General features: G+C 44.6%; 1 protein-coding gene across 5 annotated transcripts in view; it reads right to left on the bottom strand.

The window, feature by feature from the left end:
* PTPN3 (protein tyrosine phosphatase non-receptor type 3) overlaps positions 1 to 23,129 on the bottom strand; it is a 120,898-nt gene that overhangs the window by 72,358 nt on the left and 25,411 nt on the right. For 2 of the 5 annotated variants that reach the window (XM_055271549.2, XM_055271550.2), the window contains exons 2-6: positions 15,249 to 15,403; positions 9,228 to 9,335; positions 9,109 to 9,151; positions 6,426 to 6,504; positions 750 to 794 (exon numbers count right to left, since the gene is read on the bottom strand). In XM_055271549.2, the coding sequence (XP_055127524.1) occupies positions 750 to 794; positions 6,426 to 6,504; positions 9,109 to 9,151; positions 9,228 to 9,335; positions 15,249 to 15,386 (413 nt within the window). In that variant the 5' untranslated portion in view covers positions 15,387 to 15,403. Of the gene's footprint in view, positions 1 to 749; positions 795 to 3,567; positions 3,639 to 6,425; positions 6,505 to 9,108; positions 9,152 to 9,227; positions 9,336 to 15,248; positions 15,404 to 23,129 lie in introns of those variants that run through there. The other 3 variants (XM_063636141.1, XM_055271551.2, XM_063636142.1) reach the window with 3 other exon arrangements.

Raw genomic sequence — 23,129 nt, 5'->3', positions numbered from 1 at the left:
CCTCAAATCTTATGACAACTGTTGTCTCTACTGCCCATATTGGTTCTAATTGTTTCCTAATTGCTTCATGGGATACTGTCTCATTTCCCCAGTGAGACTCCAACTCCCTCACGGTACAGCACGCTGGTAGCCTCTGAAGACCCTCCTCCCCAGGGCTAAACTCACAGGGGTTGGGGGTGCGGTGAAGAGACTGGGAATAAGCTGTGCTCTTCCCACCAGTTTACCTGCTGCAATTTCTTCCCTAAGTCAAGAAAAGGAGGCAGCTCAGGGACCACTGGCTCGGAATTTCCTCTCCCTTCTAGCTACTGAGACGGTCTTGGTAACACAAGAAGCACGGAATCACAGGCAGATGAGCAAAAAGCCTCCCAGAGAGAAAATGAGTCATCCGTGGGTACTAAGGGGCTCAGAAGTGGACCTAAATTAGGCCTGATCTGCCTTCCTGAATGAAGCTCATTGTACGTTCTGGGTCCCCTCCTCCCTTTAAATTTCTCAGGTCTTTAACAGAAAGATAGCTGCATCCTTTGTAATAAAACCGAAATAACATGAAACAAAGTTATCAATCCTTAGCCTCTCTCAGCCAAGACTGAGGTATAATAAAAACAGATGTCCAAAGCCTCATGCTGTACAGGATGCTTTCCACATCCACTCTGTTTAGATTTGATATTGTTACCAGAAATAAACACCCACTGGATTAAAACCAGGAATTTTGCTAGTCTAACAGGAAAAGAAAAATGTAAAATTCTCATTACCTTCCTTCACAAATATCCATCTTCAGTTGTAAGAAATACAAGTGCCTATGAAACAATTGTTTTCATTAATTCATACTCAAACTGAAATAAGCAAAAAAAAAAGAAAGTTTGATGAGTCAAAGACAAGAGCTGTACATGTGAAAGATACATAAAAATACGGTTTTGGCCCAAGGTATCAGGTGCTACCTTACGCTCTGCAAAGCTGCCCTGTCGTTACTGATGGCTCATGTTGATGCCCTACGTCTTGACTGGCGGGGGCAATTTTCTGCCAGCGCAGGCTGTCCTATGAAGAGCTGAGCAGGGATGAATGGGGTGGAAACAGTCCACCAAAGATGGGCTGGTGCTGTGGGTTCCGCTGTCAGTGAGCGCCCCTGCCCTTGAGGACCAGAACCCACAGGTGCTCTGCACAAGCGGCGCCCATACACCGGCAGGGCCACTGTTCTGAACACTGTGCCGGGATTCATCCACCCAAGCTCCATCTGCATGAAGTTGCTAAAATGAGGGGAGTCTGTGAAGACACCTCCTTGGCTGGGGTACAAACCCCCAGGTGAGCATTCTCCTGTGTCCCAGGAACTGTGGGTGCATGAGCAAAAGCATAAACATCAGTAAACTAGAAGTTTCCAGGACCTCCAAGCTGAATTCTGCACTCATCTCTGGGCAACCAGCAAATGTAACTTCCAAACTCCAGACCTGTTTTGTGGGCAAGTCGTGGCAGGCCCCTCGGCCTGTGACTTTGCTCCTCTGCCTGGGGAGTGGGGAAAGGAGGCCGTCGGCAGCATTGCGCAGGTCAGGAAGCGCCCTGGGGAGACTTCTATTTAGGGATGCGGCATACATGTGACACTTGGCCACCAGCTCCCATGCTTTTTTAAACCCAGATTCAAACGGGATAGACATTCCAGTGTCTGGCCAAGATGACAAAAGGGAAACCTCTTGAAATCTAATACAGACAGGGCAGAAGTGCACAGGGGCAGGAGAGAAATAATTTTGACAATTGAAACAAATCAGTTTCATTATTCCTTCAAATTTATAAAGGTCAAGGAACTGGCTTTTTGAGATGGGAATGCTTCAAACAGTATTACAACCTCCTATTTGCACAGTTCCGGGCTGTGTACGTGGTACCACTTTGTAACTTTCCCTCTTATCTCAGCCTCATAACTCTGTAAGGTAGGTACCACTATCTCCATTTTTACAGATGACAAAATCGGAGCTCAGATAGGATATGTGAGGTCAATTGTGTCTTATTTTAACCCGGATGACCATGTTATAAAAAAAACTCACTATGCTACAAATTTCATATATCTTTAATGGCTAAAAAGCTTAGGATCCATGTTGTAACTCTAATATTATTACTTTGATTATAATTAACTACCTACACTGTATTGAACACCTGGCCTTGAGAGACAGTATAACATACATTTGCTGATTCACACTTATTTGGTATTGGAACCTCCATCTTTTCCACCTAGGAGAACATCACCAGTTCTTTCTAGTTTGTTTCTATGTTTATCCAAGCTGACATTCAACCAGAATTAAGTGTTCTCTCCTCCTACAATGCTACTGAGAGAAAAAAGAGAAAGGAGAGTTATAGATAACCCAAAGGTGAATCCGGGCTTTCACTGACAAGCTCAGCTAATCAGTATGTCTTCCTAGGGATATAAATGAGAAGATAAATGTGGAGATCACCACTCACCAAATGCTGCCTTGTCATACATTGAGCAAAGTTTCTGAGTCAACCCCATGGCATCATACACAAAGAAACTAGAATAGTGGAACTCAACCCAAGCTTGGGAGACTTCCTAGGAATCTTGAAGGAGCCTAGTTTTGAGATTGCCAGTATATAAAATTCTGCAAAGAATGATCTAAATTTATCAGAAACAGCAGTTGTGGAGGCTCACAATGAAGAAGATATTTATTTAACAATTAGAATACAGGATAGTTCTTTAGAAGAGATGCTTGGGATGCCTAACTTCAGAAATGTAATGACCTCTCTTGTGGGTACCCCACCTGTGACCTCAACTTCAGAAAAATGTAATGACCTCTCTGCCTAGATCCTTAACAAACAAACAAAAACTAACAGATACCACCTCTATACACCTTCTTTGACTCTTGAGAGCTAAAATTTCCTTCACAGGGAATTTCCTTAAACAGGAACTACAAAGCTGGGGTAAGATAACTGTGTTCCAAGAATATAGGTGAAATCTTTTAAGTTTTTTTTTCATTTTTAAAATTTTTTTAAAGCATGTGAATTAATGGTAGAAGCCTGGTCCAAGATAAGATGATCTGGCAGCTGGGCATGGTGGTATATGCCTATAATCCCAGCTACTCAGGAGGCTGAGGGAGGATCCTTTGAGTCCAGGAGTTTGAGGCCAGTCTGGGCAACATAGCAAGACCCTGTTTCAAAAATAAATAAATATATATCTGGCAGTCCTGGTGGCCCGCCAGCTCTATAAGAGTTATGGGGGTGGCTGGCTCCCACCATGGTTCCTGTTGCAGTAAGATAAATCTGGTGCCCAAATCCCAGAAGGTCATAGTTACATTCAACTCCACAATGGGATACCACCCTTCTTAAGATGGAAGGTGGGGGTGGGGTGTCAGTTGTCAACCAGTGAATTTTAGAAGAGACACACACACACTGTTTATTGCTCATTCTGCGCTAAAATCTGCCTCCCTTTAGCCTCCACCCACTGGCCACAATTCTGTGACCCTGCACATCTAGTTCCCCTTTTCCCATGACTACTCTTCGGACACCTGAAGGCAGCCTTCATTTGTGCCCAAGGCTTCTCTGCATCACGAATGCCCTACATTTCCACCGATGTACCTCAAATGATAGGAAGGCTCAGCAGGAAGATTGTGTCAGCTCCCAGAGAAGTGGGCTTCTCTTCCACAGCGTATGGAAGTGGATGGCCAATGGCCAGGATGGGCCCTGGAGACAAACTCCTGGGTTGCACTGGCTGTAGGAATCCTCTCCCTCAAGTTCGGCCACTGGAGGGCTCTAATATGCCCAGTGGATGCCGCAAACCTGGGGCTCTAGTGCTGCAGGGAGGCAGGAGACAGGTGACAATCACTAGTTTAGGCAGTGCAGTCCAGACTTGGGGTTGGAACCTCCCAGTTGGTCGTACAATCAATTTAATGGGTCACAGTTGGCATGTTTTTAAAAAAAGGAAGGCCGGGCACAGAGGCTCATGCCTGTGAGAGGCCGAGGCGGGTGGGTCACAAGGTCAAGAGATGGAGACCATCCTGGCCAACATGGTGAAACCCCATCTCTACTAAAAATACAAAAATTAGCTGTGCTTGATGGCGCGTGCCTGTAGTCCTAGCTACTCGGGAGGCTGAGGCAGGAGAATCGCTTGAACCCGGGAGGCAGAGGTTATAGTGAGCTGACAGCGCGCCACTGCACTCCAGCCTGGGTGACAGAGTGAGCTCCGTCTCAAAAAAAAAAAAAAAAAGGAAATAAAACAGAATAGAATACTTCAGAGTACTTGGTACTTACTATAGTTTTATAAAACGTTTGCTTCACTAATTTATATATGTGTACTGTATTCTGAAACAAAATATATTTTTACTGTGGAGTTGTGAAATTTTTAAAAAACCCACTGGTTAGAACCCCACACACGTACACATGTACATACGATCACACACATTATATATAATATATATAAAAGATACATATACATGTAAACACACACATATTATGGTGTTTTTAACACATCCCTTCAACAGAGCCTTTTTTTTTTTTCCTGCAACAGGGTCTCAGTCGATCACTTAGGCTGGAGTACATGGCTTGATCATGGCTCACTGCAGCCTTGAACTTCTGGGCTCAAGTGATCCTTCTAGTTAGCCTCCTGAGATGCTGACACATGCACCACCACACCTGACTACTTTTTTATTTTTGTAGAGGCAGGGTCTTGCTATGTGGCCCAGGCTGGTTTCAAACTCCTGGCCTCAAGTGACCCTCCCGCCTTGGGTTCCTGAAGTGCTGGGAAGCTCACAAGTATGAGCCACCATGCCTGGCCCAGAGCGTGTTATTTAGTACTGGCCTGAGGAAACCTTGGTAGGGTCATTTCAAATATATTCTTATAGATTTCATCACAAGCTCTGTGTCCATCAGCTTATGAAGTAACCTGCTGGGCTGAGTGTTTCTATCCTATCCCCACTCTACCAGCATAAACAGCTGGTATGGGGAAAACTCAGAGGACAGTGGGGAAAACTCAGAGGACAGGGCATGCTTCTGTGTGGTCACCTGATGTGTCATACCAGACACCTTGGACATTGGCTTAAAATGTAATAAAAAATACAGTCAAATTCCCAATGTCTGCTATAGTAGAGGGAGGAGGTGCACAAAGAAGGCAAAATACAGTAACAGATATTTGGCCTTTCAACATATTACAAGTTAAAATGTGATGTAATTACTACTAAAAAAATAAACAAGACAACACTCTATGTCTGAGTTAATGCTGCCTCCTTGATTATGTCTTTTGGCCACGATGAATGTAGAACAGGATTCAATACTAAGCATCTATTGCTTTTTTTCTGGTGAAATAGCTTCCCTCCCTAAGAAAAATAAATGGATCAATAATAAAAGGGCTTAACGTTGCCACAGGGGAGGGAAAGTTTGTTTGTGCAGTCTGTGTTAAAACAGCAACAACTTTCTTGTGCTACACTCTCCTCCTCCATTCCAAATACTCTGTCCCTCACACCCAGAAAAACCCAAGTACCATCCCAGGGTTGGGAGAGACTCCAAGCCCTGAGGGGTAAACAACTCCTATCACAGCCCTTTTTCCCTTATCTGGTTCACATATTTCCTGTACTTGCTGATTCACTGAGAAGACAAGCTGAATCCAGCCTGCTCTCCTTTCTAACTCTTGCAAACTGGGGATCTGATAGAAAATTCTTTTAACAAAGCTGGCCTGGTGACTCATGCCTATAATCCCAGCACTTTGGGAGGCTGAGGCAGGCAGATCACTTGAGGTCAGGAGTTTGAGACCAGCCTGGCCAACATGGTGAAACCCCATCTCCGCTAAACATACAAAAAAAAAAAAAAAAAAAAAATTAGCCAGGCATGGTGGTACCTGCCTGTAATCCTAGCTACTCTGGAGGCTGAGGTGGGAGGATCGCTTGAACCTGGGAGGCGGAGGTTGCAGTGAGCCAAGCTCGCACCTCTGCGCTCCAGCCAGGGTGAAGAGAGCGACTCCGTCTCAAAACAAAAAAGAAAGAAAATTCTTATAACAAGAGATGTCTTGTTATCTTCAAGAGCCTTGATTTTAGCTCTTCAGAGACATCATGCTATTTGACCTGTGGATGACTATTTTACAAATTTGTCTTCTACATCCTGCCTACATTGGTAGAAAATGACTTTTTGTCCTTTGAGCACAGTGTGTTCAGCAGGCAGGAGAGGCCAGGGAGGTGGAAGGAGGTGGGAGAGGTAGGAGGTGGCAGATGGGAGTATGCTGGGAATGGCACCAAATCAGGAGATAAGAGAAGCAGGCCCAAGACTGAAAACTCATTAGCTGATTGAAATGTCAGTACGTGCACCCCAGATTTTTACTTGGATCATCACTGTTGGTGCAGTTACACCCAAATGAAGTTATTTGGCCATAATAATAAAATGAAGAGTACATTTTTAGTGGTTACTCATTTTTATATACTAAACAGAAAACTTTAAAAAAATGTTGTTACCTGGTTTGTTCTTGCTGCAGTGTGTTGGGATCAGGTATAAAAAATCTTACTCGAAAATGCAGGGTACAGGGGAAACCTCCTACAACATTTTTCAAAAACAAATTAAATTTTCCCTTTGACAAAGTCAATGTATGTAAGTTGCTTCTCTTCCATAAGTGATGCATTTTTTCACTCAACCATAGCTTTTTCCATTATAAAAGGGCTAATTTCAAACATGGAGTATATAAGTTAGTCGATTGTTTCAGAAATCTCCACGTCTTCAAAAAGTAAAATATTTATGCAACATCAGCACAGACTGAGTTATCATCTACTTCCTATCACACGTTTATCTTAGGGCTGTGTTTAAACATTGTACTCCGTTATCTGTATTAGGAACTTTAAAAATCCTTAAATCAGCATTATTATGCAAAATTTACAAAGAAATAATAGCCTGCGTTTGTGTAGCCATTTATACGTTTCAAGCATTTTCATGTACATTCCTGCATTTCAACACCACCATGACTATGAGTGGGCTAGGCTGCTACTGGTAGCCCCATTTTACAGATAAGCCAATAAGAGGTGACTTGCCTTAGGTCACACAGCTGGTGACAAAACCAGAATTAGAGTACTGAGATCTTTGATTCTGCTATACCACATTTCAAAATCATTTTTAAACTAGAAAATATCTCATGCTTTTAATGCAAAGTATATTAAGTTAGTATACTAGTAAATCACACAATGAACATATTCAAATACGGCTTTATGCATCAACATCTAGAGTCAATTTGCTTGTATGGATAAAATTAGTCCATTTCTTCTCATAGAGACAGCAACAGGGGAAGATCAGATTGTGCTGCTAAGATCCCGAGATCTTCTTCATGTCAATTTCACCATCATCGCTCAGTAAATATCCGCCAGCCCTATCTAGGCACTGAGCACTTTCTTGCTCTCTGCAACTCAAATCCTTCTCACTAGTCTGCTAGATCTCCTCCTCTACCTTAGTTCATCCTGACCTCTACCCTCTCTGCTCTTTAGTGCTTTCTTTCTTCATCTGTAGCGTGTGTTCAAAGAATCCCTAATGGGGGTGTGCCCTTGAGTACACCTGTCCACATGTCTAGGTACCAGCGGATGGTGCTATGACAATCTGCACATCAGGGGAGAACAATGTCCTCCTGCTGCCTTGGGATGCTTCTTCACCTCTCCTCCCCCTCTTCTAAAACTTTTCATCTCTGCGCTGCAGGCATAGCCTCTTTGTCTTTCTGGCTGTTCTCTATCGTGTGCTTACTACTGTCATAGAATGTCGAACCCTCTGGGTTGTCTGCACACTTGGCTGTGGGCTCCTTGAGGGGAGAGTCCAAATTTGATCTGGACTGGATTCCCAGGGCATAGCCCAGCACCTTGCCAGTCTGAGCTCAGGATATGTTCACTGAAAGCAGGAGTTAATGAGAGAATGAATGACAACACCTATTCATGCCTTGTGTGGACTCATTCCTGGGGACTTGGATGAGGCAGGTATTTGTCTGCAAGTGGCCCTGAGGCTCCCACAGGTACTTCTGAACACAGAGGTCGCTGCTCATGGGAGGGAAGAACTTTGAGAATCTGGCTCCCTGTGGGGGCAGCAGTGAGATGGGAGCGAAGGCCACTGTGTCTACTCCTTCCTGCCTGGGTGCTGAGGCAGGTGTGTGTGTCTGTGTTGGGGGGCATCCTGTGTATGCACACCTGCGTGCGCAAATCCACTTGCCCTTCTCCACTCCGCCATGCACTGGCCACTTTTTTGTGTGTGTTGGGCACCTTGGGGATGCAGAGAGAAATATAACAAGGGTCCTAACCTCAAGGAACTTGCAGTTCTGAGAGGGAACTAAAGGCAATTAACACAGATGAGGACAAGAGCATTCAGAACCCCAACACGGGCAATGGTAAATCTAAGAGAATGTCGAGGGAGCCACCCACAGTTTCTAGGAGAGGAAATGAGATCTGAGCAGTCTTGAAGAAAGGCAGGATTTCGAGAGAGGGAAGTGGGAGGGAAAAGCATTCCCAGCAGATGGAACAGACTGAGGGGAGGCATTGGGAGGCCCTGCATATCACCCAGATTTGTCTGGGGCATGAGTGGCATAAAAGGGAACAATGCTGGCAATGTTGGAACATCAGGCTGAGAGCAGATCAGGGCAGAGGGTGGACTATGGTGTGGCCTGACTGGCCACCCAACTAGGAGTTAACTGCAGCACTGGGATCCACTCCTGAGAGATAAGTGGTAGTTTGGAAGACTTAATCTTTTATATTGGTGACATTATCTACTTATGGCTTGGTTTTCCATGAATGCAACTATGCTGTTGGAAAGTATGAGGTGTTTGTGTTTGTCTATCTCTCTGTCTGTCTCTTCCACTCTGGTTCTCACATCGGGCTAAGAAAGGCCATCCTCCTTCCTTTTCCTTCCTTGTATACAGAAATGTGGGTTCCCTCGCTCTGAGCTGCCTACTCTCACCTTTCGCCTTCTTTCCCACAGCTGGGGCAGATCCTAGAGGGCTGATCTGGAAGCATCTCTGCTGACTCAGAAGTCAGACAGGGAGAAGTCGGCTCACTCATGACTCCTGGACACCCGGAACTCCAGGTACCAGATGTCACAGGCACTGATGATTGGAGGGGAGAAACAGGCTGTGATACACTAACACCTAATGTTTGACTGAAATGAAAAGATCACACCAACCTTTTAACTGTTTCCTGATGGGTTTGCTTGCTTCCAGCCATCTCTGTTGGACAAGAAAACATAAAATATAAAAGCAAACCGTGCAGAAGTTCAGCACATTTTTAAAAAATGGCACTTACAGGAGAGTCCACGGAGTCATCATCATGCTGTAAACCAAAATATTCCTTTTCAGTCACACCCAGGTGGTTGTACGCCATATCCAGAAGAACCTGGCCAGTGTCTTGTTTCTAGAGCAAAAGAAATTATCAAGTGGGAAAAGTCTTAAATTAACTGGCGGTAAAAATATCTTTACTGTAGGCAAAAAAGAGTTAAAATATTCAGAAATGCTATGCACACACACTTCCCACCACAAGAAAAGCTTTAATAAATTTTAAGAAGCCACATAGCACATATGGGAAGTAGGGCTAAGAAAAACGACACCAACACAATTTAAGACAATACGAATTTAATTTAATTGTCTAAGATTTCTTCCTTCCCCCTTAGCTGCAATTCCCAAGTGATAATGTCTAAATGGGAAAACTCAGCTCTCATAATCAGTTAACTCCCTGTGGCCTCCAGTGGATTATCCACAATGAAATGCTAACCCCAGGGCGGTTTCTGTTGGCTCCTCAGGACACACCTGTGGCTCCTACTCCTGGAGAAGCCACCGAAGTGTATGTCCAGGAAAGGAAAGCTCTCAGCTAACAGCCTAAAGCAAGACAGCTAAAAATACTCAAATGCCATTCAAAATGCCCTCAGAGTGATGTGGCCTGTGCCACCCTGTGGGATTATCTGCCTCCCTGCTTCCCCTTCCCATCATCTGAAGTGAGAAGCTGAGGGGCATGTTCAACCACATGCCTTTTCAGAGCAGGACTCCATTGCTTTCCCCGCTCCATGTTTATGGGGCAGGCACGGTGTGGGAATGGGGACACGGCCATAAGAAGCTCCCTTTTCCTGCCTCAGCCATGGAGGCAGTGGCTGTAACAGAGTGTCAAAGGCTGTCGAGGGCTGTGAAACAGTCGAGGCACAGTGGACACCCAAGGGGACCACACAAATGGTCATCTCGACTGGGGCCGTAGAGGAAGCAACCCCCTGATCTGGGTTTGGGAGGAGAACAGGGCCAAGCATCACCCCTCCCCTCCAGGCGCACGAGCTAAAAACAGGCCTTTGGATCAGATGGCCCGGCACAAAGGCCCAGGGATGGCAAACAGCATGGAGTGTTTGGAAAACTGCAAATTCTACTTTAACAGGCAGACTTTGCAGGAATCCTTTGAAACAAACCATTTAACTAAAGGACAATATGAGTCAGAAATAGACCATGTATAGAACAGGCAAAGGTAGATCCTTTTTTTGAGTGCCTGAGAGCAAATAATGTACTTGAAAACAGGTCACAGTGACCAGCATTGGGAGAATTAGATAACTGTCAGGCCCCTCCTGCAGACTTCTTTGGGGCAGCCTCAGATTATTCGGTCTGAAGTGTGGGAACATGAGACACGCCCATTTCCTGAACATGCCCCCTTTCCTGCCCAAGAGTGCTTGTACCTCCTGCTCCTTCTACCCAGGGCACCATCCATCAGAAGAGAATCACAATAGGTGGGGAAAGAAATGACCCAGTCCACATATTGCACATTACCAGATGTCAAAAAGCTAGCTGCTCCCCTTGTTGGAATTATTTATATATGATTTTATATTACATTTAATATATATTATTAACTACAATTTACTGAACATCTACAAGGAGCCAGACATTATGCCAATGTGCTTTTTATATATGATCTCTAATCTTTGCAGCAACTTTGCAAAGTGTAGTAGTCATCACCATCTCCCTTGCCAACGAGCAGAGGCACTGAGAGGCTCCGTGCCTTGCACCATCAGCTGAGGGACAGTCTGCCTGACTCAGGTCTGTTTGTTCCTACTACATCTCCTCCTCTGAAGTGCATAATTCACATATACAGGTATCTATTCTGCATAATTCACCCGGTTCTCAAGGAAATTGAAATGTAATAAAAAAAACACATTTATAATAAGAAAAGGCCTCCTGGCCTGGCCCCTGCCCACAAGAGGTCATCTTCGCTGCACCAGGTCACCACCAGGGCTCGCTCCCCGGGCTGAGACAAGAACGACTGATATCCAAGTCAGCTTCCCTGACACCTGCTCCTGGTCACAAGGTGAGCTGGGCTAAAGAGTCTGAATGAGACTGTGCAAACAATTCCTACACATAGAAAGACACAAAGTGAGGGATATTCCAAGTTGCAACCACGCCCTCCAACTTCTCAAGTTCCATGGGACTCAGCTTTGAACCAGGCTGCTGGAAGCTTGGGGTGGCAGCCACGTGATAAGAACAAGGATGTTCATAACTAAGAATTTCTGGGTGCTCACTGTTTGCCAGGCTCTAAGACTTTTATTTTTATTTTTTTAGAGACAGGATCTTGCTCCACTGCCCCTGCTGGAGTGCAGTGGTACAATCATAGCTCACTGGAACCCCAAACTCCTGGGCTCAAGGGATCCTCCTGCTTTGGCCTCCCAAAGTGCTGAGATTACAGGCATTAACCACTGCACCCAGCCTGTTCTAAGGCTTGATATGATGCTCACTCGGGGTAGGTGCTTGCTTTCTCCCCTTTTCACAGAGCTGATCACTCCTCCTCCTGCTGGGATTCTCAGACATTCGCTCTTGGCCTCCTCCCGCCTCCCTGGCTGGTCCTTCTCAGACTCCTTTAGTGCCTGCTCCTCACCTCTCCTACCCTTAAGCACCGTTTGCAGTTTCCATCTACTTGCTTCTCAGGGGATCTCCTCCAGTTTCACGCTTGAAATCCCATCTCTATCCTGGTGACATCCACATCTGTATCCCCAGCCTGGACACATCCCCTAACCTCCTGACTTCTTCTATCTCGTACCATTCCTACACTGCTACATAGATGAATGACAGGCCTCTCCACCACAACATGCCCACAGCAGAACTAATTACTTCTACCCTCAGACCTGCTCTTCCCACAGTCTTCCCATCTCAATAAACTGCAACTCTATTTTGCTGCATTGCTCAGGCCAAAAATCTGGGATTCACCTTGAGGCCTCCTGTTCTTTCGCATTCCAAATCCCATCTATCAGCAAACCCTACTGACTCCACCTTCAAAGTACTTCTGGGCTTGGTTTCCTCTTAGTCAGCCCCACACAGCCACCATGTCCAGTGGTCATCATCTCTGCCCTGGACTGCCACACCAGTCTTTCAGCCCCTTCCCTCCTATCGTCGACTGTGGACAGAGCCCCAGTGCTTTCCACCTCGTGTAGGAAAAAAAGCCAATGCCCTCAGAATGATCTACAAGGCTCCATGCGATCCCCCACCCCTTACCCCTGTTATTTCTCTGCCCTTATCTTCTGCTACCCTCCCCCCTTGCTCATTCCACTCCAGACTCCACTGTGTTCTGCAACCAAAGGAAGTGGGCTCCAGCCTCAGGGCCTTTGCACCGCTGTTCCTTCTCCCTGGGATGTGCTTCCTCCAGACGACCACATGGTTCTTTCATCTCGTCAGTGGGGACGTCTCTGGTTACGTCTATACAATGGTAACCTCACCTTGCCCTGGCACTCTCTCCCTCTTGTTCTACTTTGTTTTTCTGCAAAGTACTTAATACCGCCCGACTCAGCACGTATTTTTTTATGGCCCATCTCCCCCACTGGGATGTTAGCTTCAAAAAGGCAGGGATTTTGTTCTGTTTTGTGCACTGTTGCCATTTTTTGTACCCAGAACAAAGCTTAGCCCATAGTAAGTGCTCAGTAAACATATGCTGAATGAATACACGAGTTACATACTAACAAACATTAATGTTTTTGTCAGGAAGAGGATAAATGGTTAAAGAACAGCTCCAAGACAGACAAACACACATTTTAACAAAGAAGCCAGACACATACTAAACTATTAGTGTACAGCATCTGGAAGAGACATTTGTGACCTTCATGGAGCTTGTGTAATCACAAATTTCTATGAAAGATTATGTTAAAAGGAAATCAGATACAAGACAAGGTTCTGTAGAACCAAAGTAGTTGCTTTTTAAGGGAAATATTTACAACCTTACCAACAGACCCATAAATCAGTGGTTCTCTAACTGCATGGCACATCGAGACAACTCGGGGAGCAATTACAATACAGATTCTCAGGCCCCACCCCACAGAGAGCAAGTTTCAAAATACCCAGGCAGGACAAGGGATTGACATCTTTAACACACATTGTAGGAGCTTCTGACACACTTTAAGAAATGTTAACCAAAGCTGAGCAATCCAAAGAGGGGACTATGAACTACTAAACACTACTTCCATTTAAATTAAGATAAAATACAAAATTTAAGCCAGGCATGGTAGCTCATGCTTTACAATCCCAGCACTTCAGGAGGCTGAAGTGGGAGGATCACCTGAGCTTAGGAATTTGAGACCAGCCTGGACAAGTTAGTGAGACCTCGTTTCTACAAAAAATAAAAAATTAGATGGGCACAGTGGCGTGTGCCTGTAGTCCCAGCTGCTTGGGAGGCTGAAGTGGGAGGACTGCTTGAGCCCAGGAGGTTGAGGCTGCAGTGAGCCGGGATCACACCACCGCACTCCAGCCTGGGTGGCAGAGAAAGATCTTGTTTCAGGAAAAAAAAAATTAGTTCTTCAGGTATATTTCAAATGTTCAATTGCCACATGTGGCTGGAGGGACTCCCCTATGGGTTAGTGCAGACACAGAACATTTCCAGAATCACAGAATATTCTTTTGGACCGTCCTCATGAGAAGATGTTTTCCTCCAAACTGGCTTCTGAAGAAACAGGTCACAGGTATATGTTGTAGCCCCCCTAATTAGACTTTGGAGACACCTAACTAGACAACTGAATTTCCTTGCTGGAGTTTTCACTTGTTACAACAATGTTTCCCACCTACAAAAAAAATGATGCCCTGACACTGGGGAATAGCTGGAGCCCTGGGTGCTTGTGGAAGTGGGTGGAAGAGTGGGGCAGAAGGCTGGGAAACATCCATCTCTACTGCCCATTCCCACTCTCTGCCAGGCGAAGGGCCCAAACTTCCATGACCTTGGTCGTCCACCCGAGTCTTCTGCACTGACAGGGAGATGTCTGCAGCCAAGGCACGGGGCCACTGCCCCAACCCTGCTGAAAAGGAGATACAGCACCCACCGTGCTAAAACTCCACGCAAACTGCCTTCTCCTACTGCCTGCATCAAGGTCCATGATCACCTGGGATCGGCAGTGGGCAAACTTGTATGGGATGTGCGGAAGACCCAGGGATCAGTTTTTGTCACCCTTTGCATTCTTGTGGCCTTTTATTGTTCCTTCACTTGTTCTCTCATCCCATCTTCTCTTCTGATGCCTTTCCTTGCACATTGAACTTTACAGGTTGGGGCAGATCCTAGCAGCCAGTTCAGGGTTGGTACTGACCCCTTTAGGACTGGCCAGAGGATGGAAGAGACGGGCAAAGACCACAGGCCCAGTGGTGACTGGGGTGAGTGGGCACCATAGGCAGCCACGGTCCCAAATCTTCCTGCGGCTGGCCTGGGAGACTGGAGACCTCATTTCTAGTGCTGGCTCTGCCACGGGCTTTAAGTGGAATAAGCCAGGACCTCCCCAAGCCCTGCCATCTGTGAGGCTGATTGTTTCACAACCCACTCACTCACACATTTAACAAGCACCTGCTGTGTGCCCAGCCTTGTGCCAGGCACAGGGGAAACAACACCTTTTCAATTCTTTTCTGTTTTCAAGGAGCTCAGTTTCATGGGCAACATATACCCTAATCACGACTTGAAAAAATGCAACCTGACGTGGGCTCTAATGAAGCATATATAGGGCACCATGATGCCTCCAGATGTTGGTGCTTCCGTGGAGACCTCATCCACTTCCCGAACCAGTCTCCTTCAGAAAGTGGATGAGGACTTCACAGAAGCACCAAATCTGAGCGTCAAACAGTTCACATCACACAGAAGGGTGGGGGAAGACCCTCAGGGCAGAGGTGAAATGGGGGCAACATTTTTAAGTATTTCCAGTGCAATCTCAACATACGAGATCTAAGATCTCAAGCTTTCATTAAAAAATTTTTTTTCTTCATTTTGTGAGCCAAGAGATGAAAACTATTTGTTAGGAGCATTAACTCAGGAAAAGTAAAAAAAAAAAAAAAGCAGAGAACTTACAGTAACTTTAAAGGTCTGTACCACGCCATCTAAAAAGTGGATGCTGCAGATGACTTCTGATCGAGTTTTCTCTTTGGGTAACTCTGAGGTGCGTATATTATTAATTCTTCCACCCAACGCACGTAACCGGGAGGTCATAACTATCGCTGAATAACCTGTAACATAAGATATACCTGTTAGTGCTTTGATACGTGAATCACCAGTTACTTGTGAGTGCAGATACCTGTCAGATCCCATCCTCTCGATACTGTCTGAGGGACTCACAGATAATGAGAACTACAAAGCAGATCATGTTTCCAAATGAGTTTTGACTTCTAAGATGCTCTAAGCAAAATGTATTGCTAAATTATACGTTCACAGAATTACGTGGCTTATTTGCATGTCTTATTACCTCCCTGGTCTGAGTCTTCTAATTTATATTTCCCAGGCTTTTAAATTTTTATGTTTCACAATTTTATGTATTTGTGTTCTACCTCTCAGGTTTTACAGAACTAAACCCGGTATGATTTCAAGCATGAAAAGACTCATTGATAAACTGCTATTAAAATTAAGGACCTCTATTCGTTGAGAGACACCATTTAGGGCAGCAAAAAGGCAACTGATAGAGTGGGAGGAGATACTTGCAATATATACATCTGTCAAGAATATATGAAGTGCTCCCGCTAACCTAGTGAGAGGAAGTAGCAGAAAACCCCTTAGAAAATAGGAAGAAAACAAAAACAGGTACTCAACCACATTAGCTGTCAAAGAAATGCAAATTAAACCCACAAAGCAATAGTACTACACACCCACCAGAGAACCCCTACGATTCAAGACTGGCAAAACCACGGAGGGCGTGGAGCAACCAGAACTCTCACACACCGCTGGTGAAAGCATAACTCAGTGCAACCACTGTACGATGGAAAACTGCTGAATAGTATCTACTAAAGCTCAACATATGCATTTATTGTGACAGAACAATTTCAGTGATGGGCACATTCCCAGCAGAAAAATGTATATTCACTCACTAAAAGACATGTACCAGCATCTTGTGGGAGCTAAACTTTGAGAACATATGGACACAAAGAAGGGAGCAATAGCTACCAGGGCCTACGTGAGGGTGAAGTGTGGGAGGAGGGTGAGGATTGCAAAACTACCTTTTGGGTACTATGCTTATGACGCATTTGACAAAATAATCTGTACACCAAATCTCCAAGACACTCAATTTACCTATATAACAAACCTGCACATGTACTCAGAACCTGTAAGTTAAAAAAATTTTTTTTTAAAGTCATGACAATTCAAAGATTTGGACCATAATATGTATCTAATAGAATAATAATTTATAACAACAACAAAAAGTAATCTTCATAAGAGTCTTAAACTGGAAAAGACCCCATCTATCAAATGTGGAATGTATAAACTGTGGTACAGTCATACCATATACTACTATACAGCAAAAGAAAGAAATGAACTGCCATTACATGCAAAACGTGAATCAATTGCTTTAACGTTGAGCAAAAGACATGAGACACAACTGATTATCTGCTGCATGACTCCATTTATATAAAGTTCACAAACAGGCAAAACTAATCAATGCTGATAGAAGAAAGGATAATGGTTACCTTTGTGTGTAGTGAGGGGAAGGGAGAGCTGGGTTTTCTGGGATGCTTTTAATATTCTATTTCGTGATGTGGGTGCTAATGACACTGGTGTACTCACTTTGTGAAAATTTACCAAGCTCTACATTTATGATTTGTGTACTTTTCCATATGTATGTTTTAATAACAAGTTTACTTTTTTGAAAAACGGAGTATAATATTTATGAAGAGGGAATTAGAGGGCATTTGAAATCTGACCATGATATTAGGGAACAGTAAAGAAACTGGTTTAACTGGTGATTTCAATGGTGGAGAGGTAGGCAAAAAGACTGGAAAGGTGTGCAACTGAGGACATGACTATATCACGTAGGTGGGAGGACCTAGGCTTCTACAAAGAATACACGAAGCAGCCAGGCACAGTGGTTCACGCCTGTAATTCCAGCACTTTGGGAGGCTGAAGCGGGTGGGTCACCTGAGGTCAGGAGTTCGAGATCAGCTGGCCAACGTGATGAAACCTCATCTGTACTAAAAATACAAAATTAGCCAGGCATGGTGGCATGCGCCTGTAATCCCAGCACTTTGGAAGGCTGAAGCAGACGGATACCTGAGGTCAGGAGTTCGAGACCAGCCTGGCCAACATGGTGAAATCTTATCTTTACTAAACATACAAAATTAGCCAGGCACGGTGGCATGCGCCGGTAATCCCAGCTACTCCGGAGGCTGAGGCAGGAGAATCACTTGAACCCAGGAGGCGGAGGCTGCAGTGAGCTGAGATCTCGCCATTGCACTCCCTGGGCAAAAAGAACAAAACTCTGTCTCACAAAAAAAAAAAAAAAAAGAATACGTGGAGTAATTCTACAAATCAAATTGGCTCAGGGAATGGTGAAGACATAAATCTGACAGTGTTGGGTGGAAGAGCAAATAAAGATGAAGGGCCTGAGACTAAGTTAACTTTTTTTTTATTATTTCTCCACAAACTTTCTCTGATGAGCTGGGCCTCTGCCTATGCTATTCCTTCTGCTTGCAAAGCTCTTCCTGCTCCTCTTCATCTGATTAACTCCAGTTCATCGTCAGTGCTCAGCACAAGCATCACTTCCTCTGGGAAGCCTTCCCTGGTCTCCCTAACCAGTCACAGATTGGTGTGACAGAGTTCACTCACTAGTGCTTACCTTCATTTCACACTAAGAACTCATGATGTATATTTAATATCTGCTTCTCCCACTAGATGCCAAGCCCCACAAGGCTAGGTCTGCTTTTGCTCATTGTACCTCCAAACCTAGGTCTGGTAGAGTTAGTAAATGTCCGAATGAATGGAAGGAAGAATGAAATAGAAAATGAAGCTAAAATTTATAGTCTATATAACAGACTATATAGCAGTACTGCAGTACAACAATACTGTATAGCAATACAACAGGATAGACAAATTTGACGGAGAAAAATGGGGGAGGGTCTAAGTAGAATGTAGCTAACTACGGTAGCGTGCACCTGTAGTCCCAGCTACTCTGGAGACCAAGGTGGGAGGGCTGTTTGAGGCCAGGAATTACAGCCCAGCCTGGGCAATACAGCAAGACTCTGTCTCTTAAAAAATGAAAGAAAGCAAGAAAAGAAAGAAGGAATGCAGAGGGGAGGGGAGACAGATGTCCCATAGACCAGTGCTTCTCACACTGCAGTGTGCATACAGAGTGCTTGGGGATCTTGTTAAAATGCAGACTCTGATTCAAGTAGGTCTTGATAGGACCCAAGAGTCTGCATCTTGTCTCCCAGGTGATGACCAAGCTGCTGCTGCCAGGGTCCATTCTGGCAGACGCAAGTCACGGGTAATTGGAAAAGTAGCACCTAATGTCAGGGCGCGGCCACAGAAAAGATTTGGGAGTCAGTAGCAAGGAGTAGTGAGTGACTCAGCTCTCAGAAGGATGTGGCCAAAGCAGATTGGAGGGCTAAGAAACAAGCTTCAGGGAATGACAGGGGCACCGGTTAGGTGCAGAAAGAGAAACCACAACGATGAAAGCTGTGCAGAAAGTACATCCAGGAAGAGAAGCACTTGGTCTCGTATCATTACATTTAAAGAGCTCCAAGCAAACCTCCCTTCTTCCTTAGATAAGGATACGGAGTCTGAAATACTAATAAAAAAAAAACTTCCTGGGACCAGCAGTGCAAAGGAACTTACTCAGTCGCTTATAAAATTCCACCTACCCCACCACCTCCACCTTGCCCTTTCCAATGAAAATGTCATCAGAAGCAGGGATGCATTTTCTGAGTAATACAAAAAGTTATCAAAAGACAACAAATGTGTTCCATAATGCTTTAACCACATTGACTTTAAAATGTCAATTTTATTTTTTAGTTCTTGTCTAAGAATCTCAGGTGGGTTACTTTTTTTTTTTTCAAAAGACACAATAGAACCATTTCAAGTTGGTTTTAGTGGGAGGTGCACATCAGAATCACCTGAGGAGCTTTTAAAAACTGCCTGTCCCCACACCCCCAGTGGTGATTCAGCATCCTCAGGTGTGGTACAGGATCACATTCCCTTTGGGAAGCCCTCAAAGTAACAGCCAGGGAGACGAGGACTAGAGGAATGGGTTTCCAGGGAACCTCAGGGTGTGTTTTGGATGGATGGCCTTAGAATACAGGCTCTGCAGAATCTAAGCCATGTGCTATGTGGATGAATTCACTGTGTGAGATAAGAGGTGGGCAGTTGTTCCGTGGAACAGCTAAAGCAGAGATAGTCACACAATGACCCCAGGCAGAAAAAAAACTAAGATTTGCAACAGGTGCCTCCAAATGAAAGTCACATGGGCTGATGCTCCAATGGTGGACATTGATTTCCAAACTTCACCTGAGCAGCTCCTCATAGCTCGTGCTGGAGTGGGTGCCTCTGGGGCTTATTCATTTCACCGTGGTTAGCAATGATGCTGTCCAGCACAGTTACACAGCCAGCTGACAAAATTAAGCCCACCAGCAACCCAGGAGAGACAGACTTCCCTTTCTCACATCCATCTCTGATTGTTACATAAAGGGCTTGAAACCTAATGACAATGTCATAAATAGGTATTTTATGAAACCTGCAGAAATCTTCCTACAATGGTTCCTAAAGCAAACCGTGGTAAGAATGAGCCTGATGTTGAATAACCCAATAATTGAGCCATGTGGTATTCTCAGATTGTCTTGAAATTACATCTTAAACAATCTGGTCGGGACAATGGATGCTGACTAACTGCCCTGTTTCCTGTACTACAGCAATTGGGGAACTCAGGGTTTCTATGGCTTCCTTTATAAGCCTCTTAATTCTAAACAAAGCCACAACCCAACCAGGAACATGCTGGCCTCTCTGACCACAAATGATTACAGCTGCTGCTGATGCATTTTATAATATGGAAGCCAAGCCTGTTCTTTGCATGAGTTTAAAAATCCATTATAGCTTTAGAATGTTTTAAACAATAGCAAACGAAGCTCTACTGTGAATACAGTTTTGGTTTTTTGTTTGTTTGTTTGTTTGAGACTGAGTCTTGCTCTGTCCCCCAAGCTGGAGTACAAGTGGCGTGATCTTGGCTCACTGCAAGCTCCTCCTCCCGGGTTCACGCCATTCTCCTGCCTCAGCCTCCTGAGTAGCTGGGACTACAGGCGCCTGCCACCATGCCTGACTAATTTTTTGTATTTTTAGTAGAGACAGGGTTTCACTGTGTTAGCCAGGATGGTCTCGATCTCCTGACCTCATGATCTGCCCACCTCGGCCTCCCAAAGTGCTGGGATTACAGGCGTGAGCCACCGCGCCCGGCCGTGAATACAGTTTTTAATCAAAGATTATACTTGGAAAATACAGAAAGAGGCAACACCTCACTTTGCAAACAGTAGGGGCACAATAAAGACCATGAGAGTTAGAGTGGCACATGGAAAGTGCCTAGCACATGTGGGACACATACCAGGCACTCAATGAAAGGCATTTTATTAACGTTAAGCTTCCAATGCCATTGGGTGCTGTCTACAGATTCCAGATTTTGTACGGCAAGCCTGATTTCAAACGACTTACAGATATACGAATGTTCCATTTCTTAAAGTTTTATGTATTCACTTTAATAAAGACAGATTGCTAGAGTTAAAAGGTAGTGGTGATAGATACGTGGTACATCTTTGAGCTGCTTTACAAACTCAGGGGAACCAGAAGCAGTAGCATGCTGGCACAAATTGCCATGCACTGGGCCCATGAGACACCAGAGCCCTGGGAGTCAGGGTTGGGTAACAGGGCTGCTACTAGGGCCCCTCCCTGGCTGCCCTGAAGCCTGAGACAATGAAAAGGTAATGCCGCCGCTTTATTTCCAAAGGGTCTGTCTACATTCGGATCTGGGAAACTGTTCTTTCGCAAGCCAATGAACCATAGACAGAAAGGAGGGACAGGAACACATGCAAATGACAGAGCAAACCCAACTCCACTATTATAATTTTAAATAAAGAGGCCGGCGCAGTGGCTCATGCCTGTAATCCCAGCACTTTGGGAAGCCCAGGTGGGCAGATCACCTGAGGTCAGGAGTTTGAGACCAGCTTGGCCAACATGTTGAAACCCCGTCTCTACTAAAAATACAAAAATTAGCTGGGTGTGGTGGGGCACGCCTGTAATCTCAGCTACTTGGGAGGCTGAGAATCGCTTGAACCCGGGAAGCAGAGATTGCAGTGAGCCGAGATCGTGCCACTGCACTCCAGCCTGAGCGACAGAGTGAGACTCTTATCTCAAATAAATAAATGGCAAAGTAGTCCATATTCTTATTTTTTAAAGTAAGGGACTTAGGTTTCTAATTGAAGAATATGAGTTCAGTTGAAAAAAAGGAGAATAAGAAAACAGTCTTGATTTATAAATACCCAATTTGTAAGTAACCTGTATAAATGAATCATGGGTGGCTTGCTACAGGAATCAACCTACATCAAGCTGGCCTAGCCCAATGCCACCACCTAGTGGCGACCAGAAGAAGACATACCACCTCCTACGCTGGCATTCTTCAAGGGAAACAGGGACAGCTCTGCTCTTTCTTGCTTATCGCTTACAGTTCAGCTTATTTCAAAAATCCTTTTTGCAGTATAGAAGCCCTTCTCCGCAGCTCAATCCCTTCCCCAATTCTTCCCTATGAACTCGGGAAAGCTCCTTCTTCCTTCTCCTTTTTTTTTTTTTTCCTTTTAGCTATTTCTGAGCTCCAACAGATGACTGATCTAGAGAAGGGCATTTCTAGCAAGGAAAAGTACATATACTATCAGCCACCCTAGACAATGACTCATCAAATTAAGTGCGCTTCTCGTCAAATGCCAATATTTAACGTATTGCAGACACATGCTTCATTCACTTAGCAGCTAATATAGTACCAGGGTTGTTCTCTCGTCACTGTAGACACACAGATGCTGGGTTGCATTATGTGGTATCGAGTTCTTTGTGGGGCCAACCATGGCCCCAACAAGCAACAATCACTCGCATTGCTCACGCCTTTAGGAAGACATAAACCACGCTTTCCTACTGCTGTCGGTACCTCAAAGAGGACAGCTTCTCATTCCAGTCTGTTTTAAAGCCAGGCCTAACTGTTCCTTAAACTCCTCTGAAGTAAGTGGGGTACTCCCTTCTAAAGATAAAATTTACTAGTGAGACCATCATATCTATAAAAAAAAAAAATTATTTTTTAGCTGCATGTGGTGGCATCTGCCTGTAGTCCTAGGTATTTGGGAGGCTGAGGTGGGAGAATCGCTTGAGCCCAGGAGGTCAAGGCTGCAGAGAGCTATGATCGCACCACTGCTCTGCAGCCTAGGCAACAGAGTGAGACCTCATCCAAAAAAAAAAAAAATTACAAACACTTGGGTGGGGATTTACTTATCATTTATTAAGCACTAAGATGAGCTCAAACTAAGAATGTCTGCTCACTGATCAAGATACTAAAAAAATAGTGACTGAAATGAGACTTTCTTTTTAACCAGTGACTTAAAACTAGCGTACACAAGAATCATCCGGGGACTTGTTAAAAATGCAAATTCTTGGTTACCATCCACTGAGATTTTGGTTCAGTAAGGGCCCAGGAAACTGCATTGTAAAACAAAAAATAATTTTCTGGACTTACAGAAAAGTTGCAAGAAAAACAAACTCCTGTATAACCCTTTTGCCCTGGATTCAATTATCAACATTTTGGTACATACGCATCTTTTTTTTTTTTTTTTTTTTTTTTTGAGATGGAGTCTCACTCTTGCCCAGGCTGGAGTGCAGTGGCACAATCTCAGCTCACTGCAACCTCCGTCTCCTGGGTTCAAGCAACTCTTGTGCCTCAGCCTCCCGGGT

This window comes from Symphalangus syndactylus, chromosome 3 (genome assembly GCF_028878055.3).
Source record: "Symphalangus syndactylus isolate Jambi chromosome 3, NHGRI_mSymSyn1-v2.1_pri, whole genome shotgun sequence".
Taxonomy (NCBI): domain Eukaryota; kingdom Metazoa; phylum Chordata; class Mammalia; order Primates; family Hylobatidae; genus Symphalangus; species Symphalangus syndactylus.
The sequence above is the reverse complement of the archived record's forward strand: the minus strand, read 5'-3'. Positions and strand labels throughout refer to the sequence as shown.